This window comes from Schistocerca serialis, chromosome 10 (genome assembly GCF_023864345.2).
Source record: "Schistocerca serialis cubense isolate TAMUIC-IGC-003099 chromosome 10, iqSchSeri2.2, whole genome shotgun sequence".
Classification (NCBI taxonomy): Eukaryota; Metazoa; Arthropoda; class Insecta; order Orthoptera; family Acrididae; genus Schistocerca; species Schistocerca serialis.
In genome coordinates, this window is record NC_064647.1 from 95319640 (window position 1) to 95332387 (window position 12748).

Below are 12748 nucleotides of genomic sequence, written 5' to 3' on the forward strand. Positions count from 1 at the left end.
TACAGCGCCTTCCATGACCACCACCGGCGTACGTCGGTCCCACAAAATGCCACCCCAAACCAGCAGGGAACCTTCATCTTGCTGAACTTGTTGGACAGTATGTCTAAGGCATTCAGCCTGACCGGGCTGCCTCCAAACACGTCCCCGACGAGTGTCTGGTTGAAGGCGTATGTGAAACTCATTGGTGAAGAGAACTTGATGCCAATCCTGGGCGGTCCATTCGGCATGTTGCTGGGACCATCTATACCGCGCTGCATGGTGTCGTGGTTGCAAAGACGGACCTCGGCATGGACGTCGGGAGTAAAGTTGCGCATCATGCAGCCTTTTGCCTACAGTTTGAGTAGTAACACGACGTCCTCAGGCTACACGAAAAGCACTATTCAACATGATGCTGTCAGGGTTCCTCCGAGCCATTAATCCGTAGGTACCCGTCATCCACTGCAGTAGTAGCCCTTGGGCGGAATGCGTGAGGCAAGTCATCGACAGTTCCTGTCTCTCTGTGTCTCCTCCATGTCCGATGAACATCGCTTTGGTTCACTTCGAGACGGCTGGACACTTACATTCGTGAGAGCCCTTCCTGGCACAAAGTAACAATGCGGACGCGATCGAACCGCGGTATTGATCGTCTATGCATGATTCAACTACACACAACACGAGCCGTGTGCGTTCCTCCTGGTGGAATGAGGACCTCATCGGCTGTCGGACCCCTCCGACTAATAGGCTCGTGCATGGTTGTTTACATCTTTGGGCGGGTTTAGTGGCATCTTTGAACAGTTCAAATGGCTCTGAGCACTATAGGACTTAACATCTGAGGTCATCAGTCCCTATATAAACCTAACTAACCTAAGGACATCACACACATCCATGCCCTAGGCAGGATTCGAACGTGCGACCGTAGCAGCAGCGCGGTCCCGGACTGAAGCGCCTAGAACCGCTCGCCCACAGCGGCCGGCTTCTCTGAACAGTCAAACGGACTGTGTCTGTGATACAATATCCACAGTCAAGGTCTGTCTTCAAGAGTTCTTGGAACGGGGGTGATGCAAAACTTTTTTTGTGTGTGTGTATAAGCAATAGGAGTGGACCCAAAATCGAAACCTCGCGGATCCTTTTTGTGATTTCTCTCCAGTCACTAAAATGTTCTACTTTTCCAGCATTGTTGAAAACCATTCAATAATTATGATCGCATGAAATATTATTATTTAAGACAACAGGTTTCAAAGAGACTATATATACTATCATGTTCAGGTCTTAAAATCTTTTGTTGTAAAAAATATGTTCATTTTACGCAGACCTCACGCACACGATGTCAACTGGATAAATATAGCACATCAGAAAAGGTTTGCCATTGCAAACATGAAAAGCACCTTGTGCAACATGTTATGTCCATATACATATTGCTCGCAGTCGCTTGTTGCATTATAGAAATACGGTACAAAACAGCAGACTGTCGCTATTTTTATCCACTTGACCTCTTATGCTGAAGTCAGCGTGGAAGGAAAATGTTTCACAATAAAAGATTTTAAGATCTGAAGATAACAGCATAGTCTGTTGAATCCAATTTTCTTAAATAAAAAAAAATATTTTATGCGATCCTGGCAGTTGAATGGTTTTGAAGAATTAAACAGATCGCCCTTCAGCTCTCTCAAAATAGAAAATTCGAATTCCAACACTGAATTATGCGGCACACCTTTTCGCATTCTGTTTCGCCGTCTATCACGGAGAAGTGCTGGGAATATCACCTATATGACCACGGAACAGTGGAGCGAAGCAGGTTGTGGAAATACGTGAATTCATCAGCACCGAAAAAAGCGAAGACCCAACCATCATCTGGCTAAGTGATGCTGAGTGTTTTTCTGCAAATGCCATGGTGCTCAAATGGCTCTAATGAACATGTGAGGTCATCAGTCCCCTAGACTTATAACTACTAAAACCTAACTAAACTAAGAACATCACACACATCCATGCCCGAAGCAGGATTCGAACCTGCGACCGTAGCAGCAGCGCGGTTCCGGACTGAAGCGCCTAGAACCGCTCGGCCACAACGGCCGGTTTGCCATGGTGCGGTGGTAACTAACACCACCAACAAGTTTCATACTTTCAAATTTTTCGAGGTGATCATTAAAACTCCGAGTACCCCACGTGATTCAGTGTTGACAAGTGAAACAAGGAACTGAACAGGTGGATATGGAATTCACTCATACTGATGTTGTACGTTTTGCCTCTAGAGTAGATGAACAGCAAGGAATGAACTGCCAAGATCGGCATAAAAATGAAGTATGACAAAAAGCCGAAACACTGTCTTATTAATACACTGAAAAAAGAATAGTAGACATTAACAATAATGGCTTAGAACCAGCAGGTGAGGGTTTCGCATTTACGGCAGGAGTGGTTGGGGGTTGACATACTCACCAAATATCTCACCCTGACTGGCGTACTCCGATACGATGTAGATCATGTTCTTCGTCTCCATCACCTGGAAGAAACAAAAATATTACTCAACAAAAGCACTCGAAAAATATGTGGAGTTGTAAGGGGTAATAAGACAAGTACCACATGAGCTGTAGGAAGTGTTAACCTGTCCACAGAGTTCCACAATGTTTACAAATGATCATTTCACTACATGCTTATAGTACCCAGAGCCAACTTTAGAAGTTCCACCTACCTCTGGAGATAATATGTAATGCTAGAGCCTGAAATTCAGAAGGTAGTGAGGATAAAATACAGGCAGCAGAGGGTTATCTACAACTTGTACAGGAATCTGACTGCAGTTGTAAGAATGGAGCTACGTAACAGAGAGATAGCATCAAACGAAACCATATGGTTCCAGTGATCTTTTCAATTCTCGAACCTCTATGATGTACATATGCAAATTCAAGCGACGAATGGAAATTTGTTTCAACGCTGGGATTCGAACCCGGGCCTCATGCTAACTAGGCGGATTAGCAAACCACTACTGCTTTGCTCAACAGCACGGATGACCTTAGTACGCCCCCTCTCTCAATCCAAAATCCCATTCACGCCTCAACCCGCTTGGTATTCTCCCTAAATTCAAACTGCATTGCTTAGGCTGACTGGATTGACGAGGGTGCCGAGCCAGGGTAGTTCGTGCAGTTCTGCAAATCAACTGTGCCAGGGTGGCGTAGTGGTTAGCGCATCTCCCTAGCAAGCGGGAGACCCAGATTCGAATCCTGGGTCCGCAGCTCGTGGTCTCGCGGTCGCGATCTCGCTTCCCAAGCACGGGGTCCCAGGTTCGATTCCCAGCGGGGTCAGGGATTTTTACCTGCCTCGAGATGACTGGGTGTTAGTGTTGTCCGCATCATTTAATCATCATTACTGAAAGTGGCGAGGTTGGACTGAGCAAAGGTTGGGAATTTGTACGCGCGCTGATAACCGCGCAGTTGAGCGCCCCACAAACCAAACATCATCATCATCATCATCATCGAATCCTGGTCTTGGTGCAAATTTTCACTCGGCACTTCAGTGTGCATATATACAACATAGAGGCAGCAGTTGAGAAGACAGGCAGGCTTGTTGACTTATGAAATTTCTAAAGGTATTTAAAATTCAGGAAGAAGTAATAAAAAAAAGTGTGGTATGATTGTTATTCTGTCACAGAAAACAAAGGACTTGGGGAATCAGACTCAGTTCAGTTATTCACCCCTTTTAGATAGTGTTGCAAACTTGTACGTAGGAGTGGAATGTGAGTGCCTTCATTCATAACTAGGTAATCACTCAAATATCCATTCCTCTGTACGTAGCTCTAATCCAATGTATGGTTAGCTTCAGTTAGTATACTAAACTGCCTGACAAACTCGACATTACCCTCGTATACATTTTACCGATTTTCTATTACAAACGAAAACAAAAACATGAGCAGTGTTTGTAGTGTAGCATCGAAAAAAATGTGTTCCATGCATATGTCGGCACATCTTTCAAATTATGAAACAAAGAAATATGCATGATGTACAAATGTATAGGTACAGCCACACTCTACAATCTCCACGTCTCGTGGCAACGCCTCTTCATAGCTCTAGAGGCAGTTATTGTTTTAGTCCACTACTGTTTGCGCTTCGCAGCTTGAAAGCTGTCAAGAGCGCTGTTTATGCGCAATGCGGTAGTTTTTCCACCGAATTTCAGTGTTTACGACATCGTATTTCTTGAACCGTGTGTCGTACAGTGATATATTCGTGCACGTACATTCAGCGGCATATATGAATAGCGTCTGGAAAATGTGTTGCGAATGGAGACGGTAGAAATGAAGTAATATTTATGTATTAAGTCCAAAAAACTGCTTCTTTTTTTGAGATGTTTATTTAATCATGACAGGCCTGTTTCAGCACTATTGCCATCATCAGGCGATCTTGAAGTAATGGTTTTATTATGTACTATTTTCTAGGGCAGACGGTACCCCACTTGTCATATATGAGATTGACAACCTTGCATTTATGGAACTCTTACCTATAACATCGCTAGTTAGTCACTTAACCGTTTTTCTTACGTATTTTAAAGTTATTTTATGACGTAGCTTTCATAAGCTATATTTGTTGGTAGTTATAGCCTGAATTGTATTTGTTGTGTGTGACAATTTTTTGTTTTGACATTTAACCAATGTCATAAAATAACTTTAAAAGACGTAAGAAAAACGCGTAAGTGACTAACCAGCGATGTTATACGTAAGTTAAGAATTACATAAATGTAAGGTTGTCAATCTCATACAGGGTGAAAAGTATTTAAACCGACAAACTCTGGGAGGTTGCAGAGGACATAAAAACAAATATTTTTCCCTAATGTCATTTTTTCCTATGAGGAGTATTTAAACCGGAAGAGGAAGATTTCTCTGGCGGCAAATTAATTAAACCAACCAACACTTTTCCATTTTTTTTAATGACCAAGACACAACAACTAGGTAGCAGATACGGCCCAATTAAACATTCTCCAACAACATCGACCCACACATTAACGAAGAACCGCAATTGATGAGCGTTAGTAACTGTGGCATGTGGGTTATCCTCACTCCAAACATGCGAATTGTGCATGTTGAAGACTCCATCATGCCCGAACGTTGCTTCATCGGTAAACAACACAGAGGATGGAAATGTAGGATGCATTTCACACTGTTCCAGGTACCACTGCGAAAATTGTGCTCTGGGCGGATAATCAACTGGTTCCAGGTTGTGGACACGCTGTAAGTGAAATGGACGTAACAACTGCTCTCGAAGGACTGTTCTTACATTCGTCTGATTCGTCCCATGTGACGTAACATTGCACGAGTGCTGACTGAAGGATCCCGCTCCACATGCTGCAAGACAGCTTCCTCAAATTGCAGCTTTCTTACCGTGCGACGGCATCCCTGTCCAGGTAATCTGCTAACTGGCGCTCAAATGGCTCTGAGCACTATGGGACTCAACTGCTGTGGCCATCAGTCCCCTAGAACTTAGAACTACTTAAACCTAACTAACCTAAGGACAGCACACACACCCATGCCCGAGGCAGGATTCGAACCTGCGACCGTAGCAGCAGCGCGGCTCCGGACTGGAGCGCCTAGAACCGCACGGCCGGCAATCTGCTAAATGACCTGGTCTGACGCAGACGTTGGTACACAGCAGCAAAGGTCGTATGATGCGGGATACGGCGATTAGGATATTGTTGTTGATAAACCCGCTGTGTAGCTCGTCCGTTGTGGTGCGCTACGTAGTACGCATCAACCATATCAGTGTACTCACTCCAGGTGTATCGCTCCATTAGTAAACAGAGACAATGCGCTACTACACTGGTGGACAGCAGTTGCCTACAACTGAAGAGCGTAATAAAAAAAATGGTTCAAATGGCTCTGAGCACTATGGGACTTAACATCTATGGTCATCAGTCCCCTAGAACTTAGAACTACTTAAACCTAACTAACCTAAGGACATCACACAACACCCAGCCATCACGAGGCAGAGAAAATCCCTGACCCCGCCGGGAATCGAACCCGGGAACCCGGGCGTGGGAAGCGAGAACGCTACCGCACGACCACGAGATGCGGGCAGAGCGTAATACGCCCTCTAACTACTGAAGAGCGTAATACGGCCTCCAACGGTTTAAATAATCCTCGAAGGGAAAAATATTTATTTTGATGTCCCCTACAACCTCCCAGAGTTTGTCGGTTTAAATACTTTTCACCCTGTATATGACAAATTGGCTACAGTCTGCCCTAGAAAATAGTATATAATAAAACCATTACTTTCAGATCGCCTGATGATGGCAATAGTGCTGAAACAGGCCTGTCGTGATTAAACAAACATCTCAAAAAAAAGAAGCAGCTTTTTGGACTTAACTGATAATGTCTATATCGAGCTGCGGGCCCACTGGAAACAAAAAGGAAGTAATAAATTAAAACGTGATGCATGATGTGGTGGTATTTCACGCATCTTACAGCGAGGCCCATGATGAAGACAGGAAGTGGCGCGTACGTCACGCCACGTGACACAGCGATCTTTCGGGTCCGGCATATGTCTCCCGGGGGTGGGATGGGGGGGCGGGGGGGGGGGGGGGGAGCGAGTTTATGAAAGCGGTCTTTGGTTGCAATAATTACACGTCTGTTATCTGAAACTGATAAACAATATTTTATTAAAAAGTATCGCCATTGCTATTTGTACCTTTCTCCCACATCTCCGGCCAAAAAAACAGTTCTTCTTTCGAAGCGAACCAGTAAGCGAGCAATTTTCGTTCATCTTCATACGTACTGAATCGTTTTTCAGCGAGAGCGTGTCCTAGTTGAGGCGTAGCGCCGTATACCGATCCTGCCTTGGAGGCGGTTAAGTGGGAGATGTGTATCAGAGCTGGACAGTGACAGATGGTGACGCGAGACTGGACGCGCACGTAGTTTATGTATCAGCCGATAGAGGACAGTATTGGATAGGGGGACTGTGATTTTAGTTTCGATTGTGCCCACTAGAGTGCACTAAAGTAATAGAATGTTTTTCGTAAACTGTTCTAGTGTTTTCATAAGGTGTTATATCTTTTTGTGTATGTAAAATGTTATAAATGTGTTTTAGCAGTATGAATGATGCGTGAGTGTGGTTTAAGGTTAATATGAAGATAATTGTTTAACGAGTTATGTAGTAGGATTTAGTGTGGGAACATTTCGAAGTATGGATATGGACAAAGGGGATTTTTGTAGAATAGATTTGTAAAGTAAGTTTATGGTAAAGGGAAAGTTAATTCAGGTATAAATAACAATAGTAAATAACTTTATGCATAAGCAAAACTTCAGCATATTAGATAATTACGTCGGTAAAAAGTGCAGTCGTTAGGTTTAGTATTTTGCGATTGGTTATTGATGAAAAGCGCGGACTGACGCGGGGAAGTGTTGTTTTCCTATTGGCTGTTGAGTTAACTGACCAATGGTAAAACAATATTCTTCGCGCGCCTTTCTCTGCTGAAAAAGAAGAAGTATTCTAGAAAGAGTGGGAGTCTAGCCATGAAACAGTTCGGACGTGTGTAGTAGTAGTTCCAATGGAAACGATAAGTTGCCGGATCTAGCAGTGTTTCATACATCAAAAATGCGGTAAAGTGACGGCATAATTATTCCGATGGGCGTGTAGAAATTTCGGAATTTTTAAGTGAATTTTGTGAATTTAAGTGGAAGACAATTATTCCGCGTGGCGTATTGGGCAGGTCGGTGGCTAAAAACTGTGACTTAATATTTGGCGAGCATTCTCAATCAAAAACAATCAGTATGTTTGTAGTTATTACGTTTTCGGGAAATGCAACACCGTAATCTCGCTAACGTGAGTGAATGTGTTAAGACTAGCACGAGCTTGGCAGTGATACTTGTTCACCTAAGTTTCAGAATATATTAATTGAGGACAAAATTTCCAACCTTTCATTTCGTGTGAAAACTTTCTCCCGAAACGTAGATTAGTGACTTCAATTGCAGCCTGGTTCACGTCGAAGTACAGTACGTTTCGCTCGGTTTTCCTACTGATGATATGCTGAGACAGTGTTCACGGATAGGTGCAGGTCCGTCGTAAAGGGACGGAAGGAACCGCGCCGCCGCATAGTGACGCAAAAATATGATATTCGGACGGAGCCAAGTCTGGCGAATAAACCGCATGCACTAGTATTTCCCAACGGAACGCCTCGATAGTTTCCCTGACTCGTTTTGCTTTGCGTGATGGGACGTTATCATGGAGCGATTTGACTTCGTGTTGCCTTTTTCCGTATTCCGGTCGTTTTTCACGTAACGCTCGATTTAATTCGATCATTTGCTGTTGGTAGCGACCACAAGTGGTCTTTCAATTTGCTTGCTGTCTTTCATTCAGGTCATGCGGAACTCATTTTCCCCACTTTCTGCACCTTTCCCATACCTTACAACCGAAGAGAAACGGCTTTCTGCGTCACATTCAATTGTTCCGTGAGTTTAGGTTGAGTTTGATTATCATCGTCATCCAATAAGGCCTGCAATTCGTTGTCTTCGAACTTTTTCGGTGGTTTCCCGTGCTCGTAGTTTCTCACGTCAGAATCACCACTTTTGATTTTTTTGAACCGCACGAAAGACAGTGTTTTTCCAAGAGCATGGCTCTGAGCACTATGGGACTGAACTGCTGTGGTCATCAGTCCCCTAGAAGTTAGAACTACTTAAACCTAACTAACGTAAGGACATCACACACATCCATGCCCGAGGCAGGATTCGAACCTGCGACCGTAGCAGCCCCGCGGTTCCGGACTGAGCGCCTAGAACCGCTAGACCACCGCGGCCGGCGGTTTAGTAGCAAATGTGGAACATACACAAAAACATACATACATTCATTTTTTAATATGTATGGATGTTATCGTAATGAATGTCGTAAGAATGTAGAGCACAAATGTAACTGGGTCAAAATAGTCAACACAAACAACTTTTATACTTGATGTCGACAATCTATAGATTAAGAAGAGTAGAAGCCGCACGGTCTTAGGCATCTTGTCACTGTCCGCGCGGCTCCTCCCGTCAGGGGTTCGAGTCCTCCCTCGGGTATGGGGAGTGTGTGTGTCGTCCTTAGCGTAAGTTAGTTTAAGCTAGATTAAGTAGTGTGCAAGCTTATGGACCGATGACCTCAGCAATTTGGTCCCGTAAGACCTTCACACAAATTTCCAAACATTTCCAAGAAGAGTTGTGTAGCGGAGAATGCGCTTACAACCGCCGAAGCCTAGGTCGTACACAAATAACTAAATTTTGTGAAACATGGCAAACGTGTTTAGTTTGACTAATAAAAAAATACAGTGCTTCGCCAAGAGCGCGCAGATGAATAATTTAAAATGTTAGCTTTAGAGATTATTCCTTTTTAAAGTACTATTTAAAATGGATCTTGTCTTCATCTATTGGAAAATTTTGTCCCCTCTCGATCGGTCTAGACGTGCGTTCAAAACACCGGATGTAGCTACCGTGGTCCTTCATTCTCACTCTCAGAAACAGTCGACACGGAAAATCTGTTCCACACAGGATGTTTCTTTGCTCGAGGCTGCGTCGTATTCACCCAACTATTTGGAGATACACAACGTTCGCTCCGTTACAAGAAACGCTGCCACGTAATTTTCAGTTGCCGACACACGGGCGCCCTCCAGAGAAATGCCTTACATCAGGCATGAAGCTCACGTTACGCAAAACTCTCTCTCAGTGGTAGCTGCTCCCATAGGGCACCTGTCTGTTCGCCTTTACGTAACGGAACGTGGATGACGCATCGCCGCAAACAGTAGCGTCAACAAGGGACACACACACACACACACACACACACACACACACATGCACACGCACACACGCACACATCTATCTTCGATAAATTCTGCAAGTCACCCAAATACGACACAGAGCGCACTACATCCGCTTACAAACATAGTAAAATTCCATCCAGTCCCTTACATGCACAAACTGAGCCCACAGTCGGCCTCTGAGAGTAGCTTCACTTTATAACCACCTGGTATAATCAAGGTAAATCACACCGGAGTACCTATTTCAGTTAGCAAGTGCGACGCTGCTTATTAATATTTCAGTTAATTAGCGCGATTCCTTGTTCTACCGCTACTTACTGATGGTAGAGTGCTTTTTGCAAATCATGTCTCTTTACCTTTGAACCTTTCGCGTGTGTGTGTGTGTGTGTGTGTGTGTCTGTGTGTCTGTGTGTGTGTGTGTGTGTGTGTGTGTGTGTGTGTGTGTGTGTGTGTGTGTCAGACTTCCTTCTCCGTGTTTTAATTTCGAATCATGAGTTTGGTGTTTCTTTATGTTGCGTAGCTAAAGTACACCACGGGCCTCAACGCCACGAGGAGAGCCTTTAGCACAACACTTCTATTCATTCAAGTGAGGTGTTTAAACTGAATTTCGAATTAAATGAGATTTTGAATTCATCCTAAACTACTAGCCATTAAAATTGTTACACCAAGAAGAAATGCAGATGATAAACGGGTATTCATTAGACAAATACATTATACTAGAACTGACATGTGATTACATTTTCACGCAATTTGGGTACATAGATCCTCAGAAATCAATATCCAGAACAACCATCTCTGGCCGTAGTAACGGCCTTGATACGCCTGGGTATTGAGTCGAACAGATCTTGGATGGTGTGTACAGGTACAGCTGCCCATGCAGCTTCAACACGATACTACAGTTCATCAAGATTAGTGCCTGGCGTCTTGTGACGAGCCAGTTGCTCGGCCACCATTCACCAGACGTTTTCAATTGGTGATAGATCTGGAGAATGTGCTGGCCAGGGCAGCAGTCGAACATTTTCTGTATGCAGAAAGGCCCGTACAGGACCTACAACATGCGGTCGTGCATAATCCTGCTGAAATCTAAGGTTTCGCAGGGACCGAATGAAGGGTAGAGCCACGGGTCGTAACACATCTGGAATGTAACGTCCACTGTTCAAAGTGCCGTCAATGCGAACAAGAGGTGACCGAGACGTGTAACCCCATACCATCATGCCGGGTAATACGCCAGAATGGCGATGACGAATACACGCTTCCATGTGCGTTCACCGCGATGTCGCCAAACACGGATGCGACCATCACGATGCTGTATACAGAACCTGGATTCATCCGAAAAATGACGTTCTGCCATTCGTGCACCCAGGTTTCTCGTTGAGTACACCATCGCAGGCGCTTCTGTCTGTGACGCAGCGTCAACGGTAACCGCTTCCATGGTCTCCGAGCTGCTAGTCCATGCAACTGCAAACGTCGTCGAACTGTTCGTGCAGATGGTTGTTGTCTTGTAAACGTCCCCATCTGTTGACTCAGGGATCGAGACATGGCTGCACGATCCGTTACAGCCATGCGGATAAGATGGCTGTCATCTCGACTGCTAGTGATACGAGGCCGTTGGGATGCAGCACTGCGTTCCGTATTACCCTCCTGAACCGACCGATTCCATACTCTGCTAACAGTCATTGGATCTCGACCAACGCGAGCAGCAATGTCGCGATACCATAAACCGCAATCGCGACCTTTATCAAAGTCGCATTCGTGATGGTACGCATTTCTTCTCCTTACACGAGCCATCACAACAACGTTTCACCAGGCAACGCTGGTCAACTGGTTTGTACGAGGCCTGTTCAGAAAGTAAGCTCCGATTGATTGCCAAATTGAAACCACAGTGAACATCAGAAATGTTTTACTTGTAACAATTAGCTACACCTTTCAGCTACTTCTCTACGTAGTCGCCGTTCTGACTTAGACTTTTGTCACAGCGTTGTACCAACTTTTCAATAGCCTCATCATAGAAGGCAGCCGCCAGTGCTTTCCGCCAATTCCCCACGCTGGCCTACACCTCGTTGTCTGTGTCAAAATGTTGTCTTCAAAGACAGCGGTTCATGTGACCAGAGATGAAACTCAGGGAGAGACAATTGCGGACTGTATTGTGGGTAATCTAACATTTCCATTTGAAAACGATGCAGGAGCATCTTCATTGCCCCTGCAGAATGCGGCTGAGCATTCTCGTGAAGACGAAACAGCACGACAGTTATGTAATGTTAGCTGTATAGCTTCAGGCGAAATTTCTCACCAGGCCCTCGTACTTGGCGGCAGACACTATTTTCTAGACATCTTTACGCACTCACTGCGAGCTCAGAAATGAGAAGAGCGACGTGATGCTAACTGGGGTTATACTAGAGACACTACCCAACACATCTGTGCAAAGCTTTATCGGATTTTCATAGTCGTTTCCATTTCGCGACCGATCGGAGCTTTCTTTCTGAACGCCCCTCGTATATGAGAAATCGGTTGGAAACTTTCCTCATGTCAGGACGATGTAGGTGTAGCCACCGGCGCCAATCTTGTGTGAATGCTCTGAAAAGCTAATCATTTGCATATCACAGCATGTCCTTCCTTGTGGACTCTTACAGCAGCGGTTCACATAAGTGAAACTACAGTAACTTCTGTCCTAACTGACTTTTAGCGCTTGAGATTCAGTTTTTAGTGTTGTTTAGAAAGGGAGCCGCCACAGAATACACAGAAATACTGCAAAATGCCGCTCGCAACCCCGAGTCCGTCAATAATCTAAACCACAAGCGGCTACACCGGTGCTAGGGAGCGCGTCCCGGGGCCCTGTTCCCTAAGCGGCAGGGTTTATCACCCCGGGAGCGCTTGTCTTTAGTCAGCGGTAGGGACTCCCAAATCCGATCGACGAGATGGAAAGAAAACACTGCCTTCCTTCCGGGGAGCGGAGACGAGCGGGCAAAGAGGACGCCGCTGCAGCCCTGGGGCCAGGCTATCCCGACCAGACACAACA

The 12748-nt window shown here is 45.0% G+C and overlaps 1 protein-coding gene across 1 annotated transcript in view; it reads right to left on the reverse strand.

Annotated features, from left to right (window-relative positions):
* LOC126424568 (serine/threonine-protein kinase par-1-like) overlaps window positions 1-12748 on the reverse strand; it is a 474571-nt gene that overhangs the window by 108462 nt on the left and 353361 nt on the right. The window contains exon 3 of the mRNA XM_050087312.1: window positions 2410-2473. Within this exon, the coding sequence (XP_049943269.1) occupies window positions 2410-2473 (64 nt within the window). The remainder of the gene's footprint in view (window positions 1-2409; window positions 2474-12748) is intronic.